The following is a 19,250-nucleotide window of genomic DNA, read 5'->3' on the forward strand; positions in this document are numbered from 1 at the left end:
GCTTCTTGAAGTATATTTACATTGTGCTTTTTGCTGTTTGTATTATCATAAAATTCAATAAAGTTTTGAAAAAAAAAAAAATGTACTCCCTCTCCCCTTTTTATGAAGCCACAATAGGGGTTTTTATCACTGGCTACGGCAGTAAAAGCTCCAATGCTCATAGAATTCCTATGAGTGTCAGAGCTTTTACCACTGCGGCCCGCGATAAAAAATCTAATGAAGCTTCATAAAAGGGTGGGGTGGGGGGGTTAGTTAGGTGCCTAGATCTGCTAATCTAGGCACCTAAAGGCAGACACATTTTATAAAATCAGGGCCCTTGTCTTTTTATAAAAAGATTGATAATTATAAAGTGGCCTTGATTCAACAATAACTGAATATTGCAAACAGGAATGTAAACCAAAAGGGCTTAGAGATTTTAAATAATTATCTCCCCTTTTCACTGAGCCTTGGTAGAGGTCCCAAAACACTAACCCTCTCTTCTACGAAACTGCGCTGCTCCCAACGCTCATAGGAACTCTATGAGTGTCGGGAGCAGCGCGGACCATTCTGCGTTGTTCCCCGCGTTAAAAGCAGCTAGCGCAGTTTCGTAGAAGAGAGGGTAAATGCTAAAATGCTGCTCCAATGCTCATAGGAATTCTAGGAGGGTTGGAGCAGCGTCGTTGCATTTAGCATCCCAGGATGCGGTAGAAACCTCTACTGCAGCTTAGTAAAAAGGGGTGGGGATGGGGTGGGGGTTACAATTGTTTTCTGAAGACATTATTATGGGCAATGTTGGAATTCCATAGGAAATAAATGTGCATTTGATTTAATGATGCTAATTATAGCAAAGTTGAATACTGCTAAAACTGATTTTAATCCACACATTTAAGCAACAAATTAACGAATGACTGAAGAATCTTAAGGGTGGATATCAGAAGATCTCTTTGATGGAAAATCTGTAGAAAATTTTGACTTAAAGCGAAAATGGCAAAGTCCATCAGGAATGAATTCCCCTCTTCCCCTCCCACTCCCTAAGGAAAAGTGTCTTTAGACTCAAGCTCAGAAATACGGTGGTATAGTAACATTATGGGCTCCTTTTACTAAGGTGCGCTAACGTTTTTAGCGCACGCACAAGATCAGCACGCGCTATAGCATGCGCTAGCCAAAAAATTACCGCCTGCTTAAAAGGAGGCAGTAGCGGCTAGCGCGCGGGGAATTTTAGCGCTCACTAAGCATGCGTTAAAACCGCTAGTGCGCCTTTGTAAAAGGAGCCCTATATCAGCTGGAGCAAGCAACATGAGTTCTGACTGTATTTATATTGTGCTGGATATTTATTTATTTATTCAATTTTTTAGCCTGTCCTCCCAAAGGAGCTCAGAATGGGTTACAAATCAGGTAGTCAAGCATTTCCCCTATCTGTCCTGGTGGGCTCACAATCTAACTAATGTACCTGGAGCAGTGGAGGATTAAGTAACTTGTCCAGGGTCACAAGGAGAAGCACAGGGTTTGAACCCACAACCGCATGGTGCTGGGGCTGTTGCTCTAAGCCCAACATTGCACTATCCTTGCTTGCAATTTATATTTCAAAGTGCTACTCCTTTCTTTATCAAAACTAAATTCAAAATATGTATATATTAAGAGATTTTAGGGCTTATGTACTTTGAAAATAAGTTCCTTTATAATCCAAATGTCATGGTTAATATGTCTATTTACTTGGATTAGAAATATCCTCGTGTTTGGTTTCTTTCACTGAAGTTCAATAAAGACTTTAATATCAAGGTATTACAATCCCCCTAACCCCCAATCCCCAGCATTATGTGTCATAAAGCAGGATGTATATGAAATGCTATTTTCATATCTTTGTTTCAGAATTTCTGGAAGAATTCCCTGGGGAAGGCAGAGAGTGTGTGAATTGTGGGGCCATGTCCACCCCCTTATGGAGAAGAGATGGGACAGGGCATTATTTATGCAACGCCTGTGGCCTTTATCACAAAATGAATGGCATTAACAGACCGCTGATCAAACCCCAAAAAAGACTGGTAAGAGTCACTACAGCTCCCTCATGTTCCAAATGTATTCTCCATGTATGTTCAGTGATTAAAATGCTGGATGAGAGTAGGCTCGGTCATTTTTTCACCAAGCCTTGCTCTGTTAGACTATCTAAGAAATACAGGGGGCCACAGAAGTTGGAAAATAGATGGATCATTTCAATTCAGAGTTCTTGTTTAGGAAAAGGGCCAGCAATGAACATGGGCTTTGCAATTCATTCCATTCCAAGGATAGGTTTCTTTGACAGTAAAAAGTATTATTCTTTCACATTCTAGGTCTATGTACATTTTTAGAACCAGAGCCTTAATTAATGCATGCCTCTTAAAACAAAATAAAAGGATGCCATGTGGGTTTAGTCCATTAAGGTGGTTATTTAGAAAATTCCCATGTGTACAAAATGGCAGCATTTGAATGATTGGAGAAACCCAGATCTTTAAATGCCATTTCAGTACAGGGGCCATTCACAAGTGGGGAAGCATAAGGACTTAAGCAGAAAGATTATAGGTATGTTGACATAGGGTTAATGTAACATCTATATGCAATTTTATGGGCACAATGCAGAGAGGTATTTTCCAAAGAAGATAATTTTGTGCAAATCCACATGTAGCACACTGGTGCACTTCATATTAAAATGAATCCATATAGCTTGGATAAAGTATGTGCTTGCTTTATTAAGAATCCTACTGGATTTCCAAAACTCCTTTTCACCAAGATAATCAATGAGTTAACTGTGTCAGTATATTTTTTGACAAATTCAAGTTGTGGGTTCATATTTACAGTGATTTAGCCAGTCGCAGACCAGTTAAATCACTTGGTCAAGGCTAGCTGCTAATTTTCAGCAGCACTTAACCAGCTAAGCGCTGCTGAAATTCCTGGCTAGCAGCTAACTCAAAGCTGGTTTTGTTGGAGGCCTTCCGGGCCCAGAGTCAGCACTTGGCCAGTTAAGGTTTAATGCATAAATGGGATCACATAAAAGCCTGTCCTATTTTTATGTGCTAGCCCATGGCTGCTTAAAAGCTGAATATCAACTTAACTGGCTATATGTTAGCCAGTTTAAAAATAACTGGATATTCAAAGCCAAAGCCCACACAGGTCCTGGTTTTAAATATCTGCCAGCTTATTTGTTGGGATTTTCATGAAGAGATTCACCCAAAGTGGTTTGCAATACATTGCACTATAATCACAGCTCCCTTAGCAGTGACAAACCTCACCAAACAACGTAGCATGCTGATCAGGCAAAATTGTTGTGAATATACCTTTTACCACTGTCTCATGGATCCCTGATGAAGACGTTGTTTGGAGAGGTTTGTCCCTGCTAAGGAAGCTGTGATTATACTGGGAGGAGCCTAAGGCCCTGATTGGCTCATTGTTTCTAGTTTAAAAAATCAAGAGGTTCATTTGCAAATTGAGTCAAAGTTTTTCCTTTATTTCTGGAAGCTGGAAACACTTTTTCTATTTTTTAAAATTTATTTTCCATACTCATTTATTGGAAGTTCACAATTGTTTCATCTTTGAAACAAAGAAACTCCTGAGGAATGTGAAAAATGTTCAGCTAACTTTGAGTCTGGGTTTTTTTCTACAATGTTTGGGCTTTTTATCTGTTTGCTCCACATACTTGCTTTAATACCGTATTTTTCAGACCATAAGACAAACCTGATTGGCTCATTGTTTCTAGTTTTAAAAATTAAGAGGTCCATTTGCAAACTGAGTCAAAGTTTTTTCTTTATTTCTGGAAGCTGGAAATACTTTTTTAAAATTTATTTTCCACACTCATTTATTGGAAGTTCACAATTGTTTCATCTGTGAAACAAAGAAACTCCTGAGGAATGTGAAAAATGTTTCATTAACTTTGAGTTTGGATTTTTTTTTTCTACAATGTTTGGGCTTTTTACCTGTTTGCTCCACATACTTGCTTTAATACCGTATTTTTTGGACCATAAGACAAACCTGACCATAAAATGCATCCACCTATAGAGGAGGAAAAAACAAGAAAAAAAAATTGATTCAGAATTTTTTTTCTTGCTTTTTCCTCCTCTACATGTAGCCTGGGGCAGGTCTAGGGGGTCCGGATTTTCCAAACGGAAAATCTGGTAACCCTAACTGAATCAGAGGAGCAGAATGGGACGATTATTGAGGATGGTCCCTTCCTGTAAGTAAAAAACAAAAAAAAATAAAAGCTGTGGCAACCTCACAGACAGGGAGGAGAGGGAGAGGGTGCAATTTTGGGGGATGCTGAATCGGACCTTGACTTGATTCATCGCAGCCAGTTCATTGCACTGAAACGGCGGCAATGAACTGGCCAGCATTATGTGTTATAAAGCACTAAAGGCTCCTTTTACTAAGCTGCGCTAGCGTTTTTAGCGCGCGCTAAAGATTAGCATGCACTAACCCTCCCCTGCTGCACAAAAAATGCTAACGCAAGCTCTATGGAGGCATTAGCGTGTAGCGCGCGTGGCAATGTAGCGCGCGCTTAGAGCACGCTAAAACCACTAGCGCAGCTTAGTAAAAGGAGCCCTATGTGTCCCAACCTCCTAGACCCTTGCTAGGTGCCTACATTGAGGATACCCAGCAACACCTAACTAAAATTGAGTACAGAGGCAAATAGGCCCAGATTCTATACACAACATCTAAGTTCAAGGTGCCATTCTGCATGGTCGTCAATCGAATGCTAGGCACTGTTTATAAAATTGCACCTAGCAGCACTAGGCGTTAAAATCATCATGCAGGTGACCTCCATTTAGGCCAGGGTTTTCGTGTTCTAAAGGATGCACCTAAGGAAAGCGCCATTAGGCACCTAAGTCATTTCACACCCAAACTCTCTACTTTCCATGTAGGCATCGGTAGGCATCTCGGTGTAGATACCTACCTGGAAGTTCTAGGCGTCTACTGATTTAGGTGCCAAAAATCTGTCTCTTAAGCCAGTATAATGGCAGAAGTGCATCCCAAATCAATACTAGCATAAGTCTGCATTTATAAACCAAACTTATGCCATGTCTATGTGTGACAATCTGCCTCTTTGGCATTCTGGTCACCACTGGTCACTTGTGATCACTCTGAGTACCCTTGGGCTTGGTCTGGCTCCCATAGGGCAAAGTCCTTGGCCACATGCTGGCTATGTCAAGATCCTTTTGACTTACTGAAAGTTAGGCAAATGCCAGCATTCATCCTCCTCAAGGGTCACCTGAGAGCTCCTGACAAGATGTCCTTTTCCGGGTTACTAGCCCTGGGAGTCTTGTTTTCTAACCCCTTTTTTCCTTGGGATGAGTAGCGAGATCCCAGGTATCTTTATAGTAACTAGAGAATGACACGGTGACAAAATTCATCACCGTTCCCGTCCCCGCGGATAACCGTGGGAAATAATCCCATGTCATTTTTAGTGTCTATTTCAGCCTCAGTCCTTCTACACCAGCAAAGCTTGAGGGTCAGTGGTTGTGGCCATTCATACTCTGATTCTTATGGGAGCCAAGGATAATGAAGCCATTGTGACATCACTGATGTGATTGGCTATTAGGCGCTTTTGGAATGAGGCATTATGACATCACAATATCTGCTCTGGATACCAGAGACTGTCATTCTGTAGTGTCTGTTTCAACCTCAGTCCTTCTACCCCAGCATTCTTCAAAGCAAAGCTTGCAGGTCAGTGGTTGTGGCCATTCATACTCCGATTCTTCCCTCTCTCCTTAAAGAATGACATGAAGATGGTTTCCCGCAGTTATCCACGGGGACGGGAATGGTGATGAATTTTGTCACCATGTCATTCTCTAATAGTAACCTTTTTGCAAATCTGTATGCATAGGAGTTTCATCAATGCTATCTGTGCCAGGCTTTAAACCCATGCTGTTTTCGGATAGCGTGTTTTCACTGAGGCCTTCTTCTTTAATTTGGGGGTTTCTGGTGACGGGACACACACCCTGTCACACTATGGCTGGCGTAAATGATGGTGCATAAATGCAACTATTCTATAAAGTGTGCACAAGAATAGTCAGAACACCCCTGACACGCCCATACCCTTCCTACGGGAGCAACCATTTGCATCTGCTCATAAGAGCCACTCTCCTCCCAATTTCAAATGACGTCTGACAAGTTAAATAACATTTTGGCATCTAACTGTGAATACTGAGTATGAGATAACCCGTTAGCTCTGCTGAATATTTATGGCCAGCGCCGAAAAGTTATTCGGCTATCTTGCCCAATAACCAGCAATATTGAATAACCAACTTAGTGGGCAATTCGGGCCAAATAAATTGCAGTCCTACCTTTGCCCAATATTAGCGCTAAATATTAGCTTGCGCTAAAAAGGCTAGTGCGCCTTAGTAAAAGGACCCCATTATTATTTATTTGGCTTTATCAATTGCTGTTTTCACGAAGAGTTTCACCCAAAGTGGTTTACGGTACATTACGGTACATTAGATAGCAATCAGGTACTCTTAAATAAATTATCCCAATCTCACTGTGGTACCTGGAGGCAACAGAGTGTAAAGCAACTTGCCCAGAGTCACAAGGAGCAGGCTGGGATGGAACTCACAGCCTCAGGGTGCTGAGGTACCAGTCCTAAACACTAGGCCAACCCCCTCCCCCATCCCCCACCCCCGGATATTCAATGCTGGTCACTGGAAATGGTCCGACATTGAATATTTGGGGGTCAGCGCTGAGAGCAGTTATGCGGGCTACCTCCCACTGGTTAAATGTTGACCCCCCTCTGTTTATAACATAGGCGTACAACTGCAAATTAGAACCAATCGGTGCTTGTAAATTCCAACTATTGGTATTTAGAGCCCGATTCTTAGGGTTTCTAGACTTTCAGGAAAGCACGGACATACCCTCTTTTTTGAGGGCTGTCTGGGTGCCAGGACAGTTTTTTTTTTTAATGGGGGAGTCTATCAGGGTTTAGCTGGCTTTCCCAACTCCCCCACCTACCTCTTTTCTGGGCCGGCTGCTGTAATTTAATCTTCAAGCATAAATATCTGTGGCAATATGTTTCTAAATGTATGGTTTCTTTATCTGGTAATTTAATCTTCAGGCAGCCGGCAGCAGCGAGATAAGCCTGCTTTCGCTGGCCTGCCACAGAAGTCGCCTCTCTTCAGCAACTTCCTGTACCCATATAGGCGGGACTTGCAGACAGGCGGCTTCCGAGGCAGGCTGGCAGCAGCAGGATTATCTCATTGCTACTGCTGCCTGCTTCCCGAAGATTCAATAACTGCAGCTGGCCCAGGGAAGAGGTAGGTGGAGGAGTAGGGAGCTAGAGAGCAGCATCGGAGGAGAGAGGAGATGGGGGCTGGAGAAACAGCATGGATGGAGGGAAAGAGAGAGGGAGGGAGGGAGATGGAGAAACAGCATGAAAAGAGGGAGGGCTGGAGAAACATCATGTAGGGAGGGCTAGAGAAGCATTATGGAAAGGAAAGAGTGCTAGAAAAAAGAGTATGGAGTAGAGTAGTGCTGGATGGAAGGAAAGAGACAGAACAGGAGAGGAGGTTGGAAGGAGAGAAAGGAGCACCTGCAGTAGGGAGATTCGGGGTTGGAAGGAGAGTAAGAGAGAAAAAAAGAAAGAAAGAAACACCCATGGGAGAGGGAGTTGGAATGAGAAAAACAGAAAAGCATCTTTGGGGGAGGAGGGTTAGAAGAAGGGAGAGAGAGATAGAAGCACTAAAAAGGTACAGAGAGGATGGGAATGGGGACCAAGGAAATGGATGGAGTGTGGGCAGGGTTGTGGGTGGGACTGTAGGTATAGTATGGGCGGGGGTCTCTGTTTTTTCCCTTCATAAATATGGTAACCATATCAATTCTATAAAGGGCACTAAATCATAGGCACCTAGGAATGCGGCACGTCACTGCATATCAGTCTCAAGTTAGACGCTGTTCATAGAATGATGCCTAAAGTGGAATTAGGCCCCAGTAGATGCCTGAACCTAGGCGTGCACTATTTATGCGGGGATTTTCATGGCCTAACTACTGGCACCTAAGTCCACTTTAGACACCCACACCCATGATCCGCCCATTATCTGCCCCTAATCATGCCTACTTTCTAGTAGGTGCCTTGGATTAGGCACTTATCTGAAAGCGGAAGGCATGTACCAAGTTAGGTGCCTACCATCCAAAGAATTTTCATTTTTAAATAGTTAACTCCCCTATTTTGCTAATGCATAGCGCAAGTTTTAGCGCCAGCAGCGTGGTAGAATTCCTACAAGCGTCAGAGCAGTTGCCACCGCCGCCGGTGCTAAAACCTGTGTTATGCATTAGTAAAAGAGAGGGTAAGTTAGGTACCATTTATAAAATTGAGAGATAGAGAGTTAAATCACAAACAGAATAGCATTAAGCTTTACTAATGTGGAATGGCAGGGGTGGAGGGAGGGAGTGAAGAAAGCGATAGAGCTGTATTAAATAATAGATTCAATTTTGATAAAAACTGCAGGGGACTATGGAAGTTAGAATAAATGTTTCATTTTTCTTTGGCTCTTCTCAGCCTGTTCCAGGCAACGGTTTCATTTATTACAGGGGGATTCTCAGCCCCGCTTTTGGGACACGTTTAGCCAGTCAGATTTTTAGGAAATCTGTAATGAATATGCATGAGATGTATGGCCTACTTCCGTTGTATGAAAATGTATCTCAAGCATATTCACCACGGCTAACCTGAAAGCCTCACTGGCTAGGTATGCCTTGAGGACTGATTTATTGGAATTAAATTCAAACTCATAAGAATAGCCTTACTGGGTCAGACCTATAGTCCATCAAGCCCAATAGCCCACTCTCACAGTGGCCAATCCAGGTCCCTAGTACCTTGCCAAATCCCAAGAAGTAGCAATATTCCATGCTACTGATCCAGGGCAAGCAGTGGCTTCCCCCATGTCTTTCTCAATAACAGTCTATGGACTTTTCCTCCAGGAAATTATCCAAACCTTTCTTAAAACCAGCTACGCCAGTGTTTTTCATCCTATTTACACCCGTGGACCGGCAGAAATAAAATAATTAGTTTGTAGACCAGCAAACTACTAGGACTAAAATTTAAAAACCCCGTTTCCACGAGCTCGGTCACCTCAGTAACTATAGAAAAATAGACAGCAGATATAAATTCTCAAAACTGACACGTTTTGATCACTAAATTGAAAATAAAATCATTTTTCCTACCTTTGCTGTCTGGTGATTTCATGAGTCTCTGGTTGTGTTTCCTTCTGAATTTTTTCCTTTCTTCTTTTCTTTCTTTCTGCATTCAGGCCCAAGAATTGTCCCTTTCTATTCCCTCCCTCTTTCCTTCCTATGTCCTTAGTGCCCCCAGTGCCTCCTTCCCATGTCCTTAGTGCCCCTTCCTGTCTGTAGTGCCCCCAGTGCCTCCTTTCCATATCTTTAGTGCTCCCAGTGCCTCCTTCCCATGTCCTTAGTGCTCCTTCCTGTGTTTAGTGCCCCCAGTGCCTCCTTCCTATGTCCCTCTCACTGCCTTCCACACTTTGTCCCACCCCACCCCAGAAGCCAGCCTGCATGCCTGTCTACCTCCTTCCCTCCCTGCCGTGCAAAAAAAAAAAAAAGCCTCCCTGCTTCCTTTCCCTGTTGGCTGCTATCTTACCGCCCTGCTGTTGCTGCTAAAGCCGACAGGAAGTCTTCTTTCCAACATCAATTCTGACGGAGAGGACGTTCTGGGCCAGCCAGGCAGCGATTGGCTGGCCCAGAACGTCCTCTCCAACATCAGAATTGACATCGGAAAGAAGATTTCCTGTCGGGTTTAGCAGCAGCAGCAATCTTGCTGGCCGTGCACAGACCGGCAGAAATTTCCTGCGGACCGACACCGGTCCGCGGACCGGCGGTTTAAGAACAGTGAGCTATGCTATCCGCTCTTGCCACAACCTCTGGCAACGCATTCCAGAGCTTAACTAATCTCTGAGTGAAAAAAAATTTCCTCTGATTGGTTTTAAAAGTATTTCCCTGTAACTTCATCAAGTGTCCCCTAGTCTTTGCAATTTTTGACGGAGTGAAAAATCGATCCACTTTTACCCGTTCTACTCCACTCAGGATTTTGTAGGCTTCAGTCATATCTCCCCTCAGCCGTCTCTTTTCCAAGCTGAAGAGCCCTAACTGTTTTAGTCTTTCCTCATACGAGACGAGTTCCATCCCCTTGGTCGCTCTTCTTTGAACCTTTTCTAGCACCATTATATCTTTCTTGAGATAAGGAGACCAGGATTGAACGCAATACTCCAGAAAAGGTCGCACCATGGAGTGATACAGGGGCATTATAACCATCCCTTTTTTTAATAATTCCTAGCATCCTGTTTGCTTTTTTGGCCACTTGTTTATTTGTTGGTTTTTTAAATTTTCCTTAAGCTTTTTCATACTTCTGATTATTTTAGGGTGCCCTGGAACATAGGTATTAATCTGTAAGAAAGAACAGGTCTTTGCCAACTGATGTGATGTTAATTTGCAGTCTAAATTTTTCAAATTTTACAAATGACTAGTGGTCCATCCTGCCCAGCAGTCCGCTCGCGCGACGGCCCCTTTGGAGCACTGGTCTTGACCTAGGGGCCGTCGCACGAGCGGACTGCTGGGCAGGATGGACCACTGGTCTGACCCGAGCAGCGGTAATTCTTATGTTCTTTAGTATCATGGTTAAAGTATTCAACCTTTTTATTACAATCCACAATTTGTATTACATATAATAGAATTTGTACTTTGGATTCAATTTTACAAATACTTTTCTCTAATCTATGTCCGTGAAAAGCATTTTGGAAAGCACAAGCCATAATCTTTCTCAACAATAATTAGGTGCTAAGCGAAATGCATAGTAATAAATATTTATATAGCAAATATGACCTGCCAAGGAGGTCAATAGTGGGATACGCTGACACCCTACGAAGTAGGTAATAAGTTGAAAAATGCACGCTTGGAGTATGATATAAATAGAAACACAGGCTACCTACATATGAGGAGAAAAGAGAAAGGTAATTTTGTAAGCTCTTCTGGGATGGCAACTGTGTTATCTAGTGCATTTATATACTGTCTTCACATTAACGGCTCCTTTTACTAAGCTGCGCTAGCTGTTGTAGCGCTTTACAATGCCACGTGCGGTAGATGCTAACGCCTCCATTGAGCTGGCGTTAGTTTTTCTGTGTAGCGCAGGGGTTAGCGCGTGCTAAAAACGCTACCACAGCTTAGTCAAAGGAGCCCTAAGTATTCATCTGATCACTGTTTTAAGAACATAAGAATAACGAACCAATGGTCCATCTAGCCTAGTATCCCATCTTCACGGAGGCCAATTCAAGTCACAAATACCTGGCAAAAACCCAAATAGTAGCAGCATTTCCATGTCACCAATCTAGGACAAGCAGTGGCTTCTCCCATGTGTGCCTCAATAGCAGACTATGGACTTTTCCTCCAGGAACTTGTCCAGACCTTTTGTTAAAACCAGCTGCATTAACCGCTCTTACCACATCCTCTGGCATCGCATTCCAGCGCTTAACTATTCTGAGTGACAAAATATTTCCTCCTATTGGTTTTAAAAGTATTACTCTGTAACTTCATCAAGTGTTCCCTAGTCTTTGTAAATCTTGATGCAGTAAAAAAAAAAAAAAAAAAAAATTGATCCAGTTGTACCCATTCTACAACACTCAGGATTATGTAGACTTCAATCATATCTCCCCTCAGCCGTCTCTTTTCTAAGCTGAAGAGCCCTAACCTCTTTAGTTTTTTCATTTATCTGTCTCTCAGTTTCAAGTTTGATTTCACCCATCAGCACAAATTCATAGCTGTTTACAGTAAAATGAAATGGATTAAGACAGAATGAAACAGAAATTAAGATTTACATGCTCTAGGGCGGGAGCAGTACATTCTCTTCACATCCAACAAGAATTTTGTAAACAGACCCAGTACACGAAAGAGAAACCAGAAAGCCATGAAGGAGAAATGCAGGAGTTCTCTTGCTCTCTTTTCTTCTAATAGGGAATGGTTCTGAAATTAGGAATGAAAAACTGCAGTTGGTGTCCCTCTGGAGTAGCCTTGAATGGGTTTCCATCTCTCCCCAGCCACCCCCTCCACCCCCAACCCTCCACAGGCACAAAACATTAGCCTTTGCATCGGGACCTTCAAGTGCACAGTTCCTGCTGGCATAGATTGGTGGGGGGGGGGGGGAGGGAAAGAGGGAAGTTTGCACATACGATATTTGTACATCAACCAAAGGGAAACAATCGCAAGTGCCTATGTTCCCAACGCTTAACCTTGTGAAACTTTTCCTCTCTCATTCCAACTCCTTCCACCCCATTTATCACAATGCCACGGTCGTACTATCAAGCAATACTGGAAAAGTAAACAAGAGTGAAATTCTTTAATGGGCTCAATCAAACAGTAAAAGTGTGGACCTGTCAGCTCCCCCGTTGCTGACGGTCACAAATAACTTTCCCAAGGCTGAAAAATAACTCTCAGACACCTGACCACTGCATACCAGGGCACTGCAAAATACAGAAACATGGAATCCATACTTTACACCTACTTAAAATGCTTCTATTAAAATTGTTCAAATACTGTACATTTTCTCTTGCTGCTACACATTATGGTGAGACTCTGAGCTGGACAGTTTAACCCCTGCTCCTCTAGAAACTAGAGCTGAGCACAATGTGAGGGGCTGCTGAAAAGTTCTCAGCCCAACCAAGAGAATGATGTGGAGCCACGAAACTTACAAGTTATTCCACTCTTTTCTTGACACATTTCGTTTCAATGAGGCAAATAAATGCATCTAGTACATGGGCACAAGTTCTATTACTACTACTATTTATTATTTCTATAGCGCTGAAAGGCGTACACAGGGCTGTAAGTATAGGGAAACCAAGCCATTGTGACATCACCGGTGAGGTTGGCTCTTAGGCATTAGTGGAATGAGGCATTATGACATCACAATACCAGAGGCCGCTGAAAAGTTCTCAGCCCAACCAAGAGAATGATGTGGAGCCACAAAATTTACACGTTATTCCACACTTTTCTTGACACTTTTTGTTTCAATGATATGATATGAAATGAAACTAAATGAAAAGTGTCAAGAATCTAATCTAATCTAATTTTTTGGTTTATATACCGGGTCATCTCCCAGTGAAGCTTGACTCGGTTCACATATAATTAAGACTAGAGTGCACAGCAGAAAACATAGGAGAAGGAAGAACTAATTAAAAACTAAAGTACATAAGAAAAGCATAAGAAAAATAACTATAATATTATCATTTCGTTCAGGCTGTAGTTAAACCATTTAAAAATTGTGAGAACAACATAGTTTTCAGGAATTTACAAAATAATTGCAGCTGACCTAAAAGCCTAATGGAATCAGAAAGTTCATTCCATATCTCTACAAACTTGAAAACAAAAGATCGACTGAGCTTCCCAGCGGATTTAATTCCCTTAACTTGGAAGGGAAGGCTAATTTATATATTTGTGTGTTTCTCAAATGGCAAAGTCTAAGGGTATTCGAACATAAGGAGACAAAAGGATCAAATATTCCATAGAGAAGCTTGAAGATTATGCATGCACATTTAAACTGGATCCTAAAGCGAACTGGGAGCCAGTGAAGCTTTATAAACAAAGGGGAAACATAATCATACTTTTGTTTCCCAAAAATGAGCTTAGCTGCATGATTCTGTATTAACTGAAGTTTCACGACTCCACATCACTCTCTTCTTGGTTGGGCTGAGAACTTTTCAGCGGCCCCTCATAGTTTGCCCCTCTGTCTCTTGTGGTATGGGCATCATAGCTGACTGTAAAGGAGGATCCCTTTCCATGCAGGTACAAAATATCTTAGCCTTAAAACATGGCTGCTTGAAGGGAAGACAGAAGCTTGTCATAGGCATGTGGCGGACTTGATCATTTCAAGTGTAATTTAAGAAAGCATTTCCTTCCACTAGGGGTGTGCATTTGATTGAAATGACATAGGAACTGTTGTTGCTGTTAAATGAAAACGAGCAGAAAAATATAGAAATACTGTATTTTTGGACCATAAGACGCACTTTTTCCACCCCCAAAAAGGGGGTGGAAAAGGGATGTGTCTTATGGACCAAATACACTGTGCGCCTCCCCACCCGTACCTTTTTTAGGGGTGGTGGTCCATGCGGTCTCCTAAACAGCTGCCTTTGTTTTAGAAGAGCGACACTCAACGCAGGAGACTGCGCTGGACCACCGCCACTAAAAAAGGTACTGGGGGAGCTGTGGGCAGCTTCGGGTTGTGAGCAGCTTTGGGCTACGGGTGGCTGTGGGCAGCTTCTGGGGGCTTCAGGCTGCGAGCGACTGCGGGCTGTGGGCTTTGGGCAGCTTTGGGCTGCGGGCTTCCCAGCACCAGACGCACCTACGTGTAGAGGAAAAACCAAGAAGAAAAAAAATCTGAACCAAATATTTTTTTCTTGGTTTTTCCTCCTCTATATGTAGGTGCGTCTTATGATCCGGTGTGTCATATGGTCCGAAAAATACGATATTTTGTTTTCTGGTAATAGCCAGTGATATAATTCTGTGCTCCAGTATAGCATAATTTGTTCAGCTAAGGCTGCCTACTATGCTTGTTGAGTCTTTGAGGCTGCTTTGTGTAACATTTATAGGGGTCCTTTTACTAAGGCGCGTTAACTGATTTAGCACGCACTAATCAATTTAGCGTGCAATAAAGATTAGTGCACGCTAACTGCTAAGGCACCCATAGAATATAATGCACTATTCACAAAGAGTGTGCACTATTCTACAGCACCAAAAATGGGGGCCAAAATTTTCACACTGATGAAAGATGCACCCACAATTTAATTAGCTACAAGCCATTAACTTGCAATAAATTGATGTTAATAATTAATCAATTAGTGCAGTTAATTGGCAATCATTGGAATTTGTGCTTGATATTCTAGAACACATACAGTAAGGAATGGAATTGTCCTAATCAGATTGATGACCACAAATTATGAAAAATATGTCCTTTTACTCATCCAATGGTTCAAATGACTTTATTCATCCAATAACTCAATGACTCAACATGGAGTCTTGAGAGTCTCAAGTGAACGCTACTGTGTGATCTTGTGATGGTACTCGGAGCCAAAAATGTGACGGGTTTTACATTCAGAAAACCCGTCACTTTTTTGGCTCCGAGTACTGTCATGGAAGATCACACAGTAGCGTTCACTTGAGAATCTACATAATTACTCAAACAACACTCGATATATCATATTTTTCGGACCTTAAGACGCACCCCCACCTGTAGAGGAGGAAAACCCAAGAAAAAAAAATTGGGTTCAGAATTTTTTTTGGCCTGGTTTTTCTTCCTCCACATGTAGGTGTATCTGGTGGTCTGGTGCGTGGCAGTAAGCAGCTCTAGGTCCTGCCCTTAGAGTAAGTTGGTGCCTTAGTAGGAAGTAACAACTTCCTTTGACGGCAGATCGCTACAGAAACATCAACATGCTGCAGCTGAGAGGTCCCGCGCTGCCTTAGGGAGGCCAGATTCATGCTGCAGTAGCAGCACAAGATGGACAGGTATTTACTTTGGGAGGGAGCAAGATGAGATTAAATTTTTTGGACTCACTCAATTTGGATTTGGGTCAGCACTAGATCAGCTGTCTGGCTACACCTTCTGGCCAGAGACTTTTCACACTGTATCCCGTGCGCAGATGTTGAGGTGTGCGCTAAACATATCCGCAAATAATTTTGGTGTTTTGGGGGGTTTTTTTTTGCGTTACTGCTCTTCTGGGCCTGGCTCTCTAAGCATCAGCCTCTTAGGTTCACCGAATCCTACAGACTCGCATGTGACTTGTCCCTCCCTCCAAGTCAACAAGGTTACTGGGTGGGCCTATGAGGAGAAAAAATGCAGTGCGTGCTGCCGGCCAATGAATGCAGGATGGTTGGGGGGGTTTTTTTCCCTTGCTTTCGAACCAATGAGTGATGAGTGGGCAAGGTGAAAGAATCTGTGCATGTAACACTGTGGCACGTTGGTCGGCTTTGGGGAAGTGAGGACTCGGTTAGGTGCGGAGAGCTGGATAACCGGGCAGAGAGAGGCACAAAGTGTCCCCTAGTCTTTGTAATTTTTGACGGAGTGAAAAATCGATCCACTTGTACCTGTTCTGTTCCACTCAGGATTTTGTACATTTCAATCATTTCTCCCCTCAGCCATCTCTTTTCCAAGCTGAAGAGCCCTAACAGTTTTAGTCTTTCCTCATACGAGAGGAGTTCACATTACATTGCCATAAGGTACATTCACATTGTATTGCCCTCGGACTAAGGCATATGAATAGGGTACATTCCCATTACACTGGCCTAGGACTAAGGGTATATTCACACTTTACTAGAGAAAAAGATAAGCAGCTTATTCATAATATATTATATATATTATGTGCCACCTTCCATGTAATTATCCAACCTGAGTAGAAGCATTGTCTAGGTACAAGTTGAGAGAGCCTCTAGGGCAAGGGTGTCAAAGTCCCTCCTCGAGGGCTGCAATCCAGTCGGGTTTTCAGGATTTCCCCAATGAATATGCATGAGATCTATTCGCATGCACTGCTTTCATTGTATGCTAATAGATCTCATGCATATTCATTAGGGAAATCCTGAAAACCCGATTGGATTGCGGCCCTCGAGGAGGGACTCTGACACCCTGCTCTAGGGGTAGTTCTCAAAATATCTCCTAAAGTTTGACACTAGGGATGATGTGCTAAGAGCAAATTCTACATTGGCAATCACACATGTAATCACCATTATAGAATACTAATGTAAGTCTGAAGTTATGCGCCTACATTTTGGCACACGCACTTATGCTAACTCAAAAGTTGGCCTAAATGCTCATGACTAACTGCTGTCAAGTGTGTACCTGATAGCATTTTATAAACTACATGCGTAAGATTTTTTTTGATTTAATTTAATTCTTATATACCGCTAATAACCGTGAGGTTTCTAAGCGGTTTACAAAAATGATGCATTAAAGATACAATAAATAAAAACTAAATAAATAAGATAGGCACACTCTGAGCTGCCCGGGTCCACACACCCCCTCCCCCTCCATGCAGTTATATGTTATAGGGCTCATAATCGAAAGAGAAAAACATCCAAAAACCGGCCTAAGTCGGCACTTGGATGATCATAAGTCAAAATTGTCCAAGTGCCAATAATAAAACCGGGTTTTGGACGTATTTAAAAATGACCTAGGCCTTCATACTGCCACTGAACGACTAAAGCTAAATGGGGCGTTTCAGGAGGAGTGTCGAGGGCGGGAGTTGGGCAGGACATGGGCCGGCTTAGACTTAGTCATACAGCATGTATAACAGAAAGTTTTACAACAGAGCCTAGATGGAACTTGGACGTTGTTATTTAGAACATGTAAAACATGGTCTAAGTCACAAAAACCCACCTAAAGTCACCAGATAAGCACTGCAAACACATAAAACAGACCCCCCATGCTACCCCAGTGATCACCGACCCCCCCCCCCCATAAAAATATTAATCACACCTTTAAATTTCAGCCTCCAGACCATCATCACCTGGCTGCCTGGCATAGGAAAGCCTAGTCGTCCAGCACAGAGGTGGCTTAAGCCATCTTGGGGATGGGTTAGGGACTCATGCAGAGGAGGACCCAAGCCCATAAGCCCCTGTAATCACTGCATTGATAATGAAATATGTGCACTCCCCTATACACTCCCCAAACCCTTTTGTACTGGCATATAAGTGGCTCCTGCAGCCATAAGGGCTATTGGGGTGTTCTAGGGGATTCTGCAGGTGGTTTGAGGGGCTCACCATGACCTATAAGGGAGCTGTAGTGAGGAGAAGACATGGCACCCTTTTTGTGAAGTTCACAGCAGTGCCCTGTAAGGTACCCCACTATTTAGGTGGCATGTCTGGGTGTGCAGTCCATCACTTTGCAGACCCCTCCCAAGTCCAACAGAGCTTTTCTAGGCGTTTTTGACTTGGACGAAAAGTTGGACGGAAATGTGTTATAAAGATGAACGATTTAGCGGCTTGGACAATCAGATCGGCAGGACATATAATTAGAAGATTTTCGAAACAAAAAAATTTTGGACGGATTTTTCACTTTGGACGACTTGCGACTTAGACGCAAACGGACTTAGACGTCCCTTTCGATTATGCCCCTCAATGCATTTTGCATGCACAGCTAAGGGCAGTTATCCATATAACTGCTAATTAGTGCCGATTGTCACCAATTATAGCCAATAATTGGCTGCTAATGCCAATTAGCAGCTAATTATTTAATTAAGTTATGTGTGTAACTGATAGACTTCTATAATTTGTATGCCCAGCTTTGTGTGTTAAATTTCAAATTGTGGCCACATGTGTATAGAAATAGGGGGAGAGTGCTTATTTTAGAAGGGCTATTTGTGTTTTAGACATCTATATGGCTAAGGGATGGGACTTGAGCATGTTCTAGACGGGACTAGCGTCAGTGTATTCCTCAGTTTAGAAGAATACATCTGTTGGGATTTACACCTGCCACCTGGGAAGTCTAAGGGCCTCTTCTATTAAACTGTGCTAGCAGTTTCTAGCACAGGGAGCCGTGCTGAATGGCCCGCGGTGCTCCAGACGCTCATAGAGTTCCGATGAGTATCGGGAGCAGCGCAGGCCATTCAGCACGGCTCTCTGCGCTAAAAATTGCTAGCACAGTTTAATAGAAGTGGGGGTAAGTTTTAGAAAAGTGCACTTAATGGTTGATGCTCCCCTCCCCCCCCCCTTTTCCCCCAAGGCAAAACTAACAAGGGATGTTGGTCTCTTTAAAAATTTACCTTCAGCTATTTCTGGTCTGTCTGCCTTTTCAATATTTCATAACATTTTGACAATATTGCTGTTTTCTTCTACTTTCTCTGATATTTGATTGATATAATTTTCTGTTTTCTTTTTCTTTTCCTTATCTTATTGAAATATATATATTGATTTTCATTATGAATATTTTCATTTTACTATTTTGTGCTGCGCGTTATTATTCAGTTTGTTAAAATCTTGTTGACGTGGCTGTTTTTTCTTTTTTTATATATATTTGATTGATGTATTTTTTAATGGATATTGTGATCATATTGAATTTTTATTGTTTTGCAATGACTTTTTTTTTTTTATTGTAAACCACTTTTAAACTTACTGATTAGAGAATGACATGGTGGTTGTTACCCGCCAAAACGGTAACAAAAAAAAAAAAAGGTCACTGCGAGATCGGGGACAAGGCCATTCATCGCCTTGAATGGTGAGCATGCGCAGTGAACGAGCGCGCGGTCCAGAAGCCCCCCTCTCATGCCAGCTGGCCGTGC

General features: G+C 42.6%; 1 protein-coding gene across 1 annotated transcript in view; it reads left to right on the forward strand.

The window, feature by feature from the left end:
* The window catches only part of GATA5 (GATA binding protein 5), a 79,544-nt gene that overhangs the window by 43,745 nt on the left and 16,549 nt on the right, over window positions 1-19,250 (forward strand). Inside the window, exon 3 of the mRNA XM_033914982.1 lies at window positions 1,849-2,018. Within this exon, the coding sequence (XP_033770873.1) occupies window positions 1,849-2,018 (170 nt within the window). The remainder of the gene's footprint in view (window positions 1-1,848; window positions 2,019-19,250) is intronic.

This window comes from Geotrypetes seraphini, chromosome 11 (assembly GCF_902459505.1).
Source record: "Geotrypetes seraphini chromosome 11, aGeoSer1.1, whole genome shotgun sequence".
Taxonomy (NCBI): Eukaryota; Metazoa; Chordata; class Amphibia; order Gymnophiona; family Dermophiidae; genus Geotrypetes; species Geotrypetes seraphini.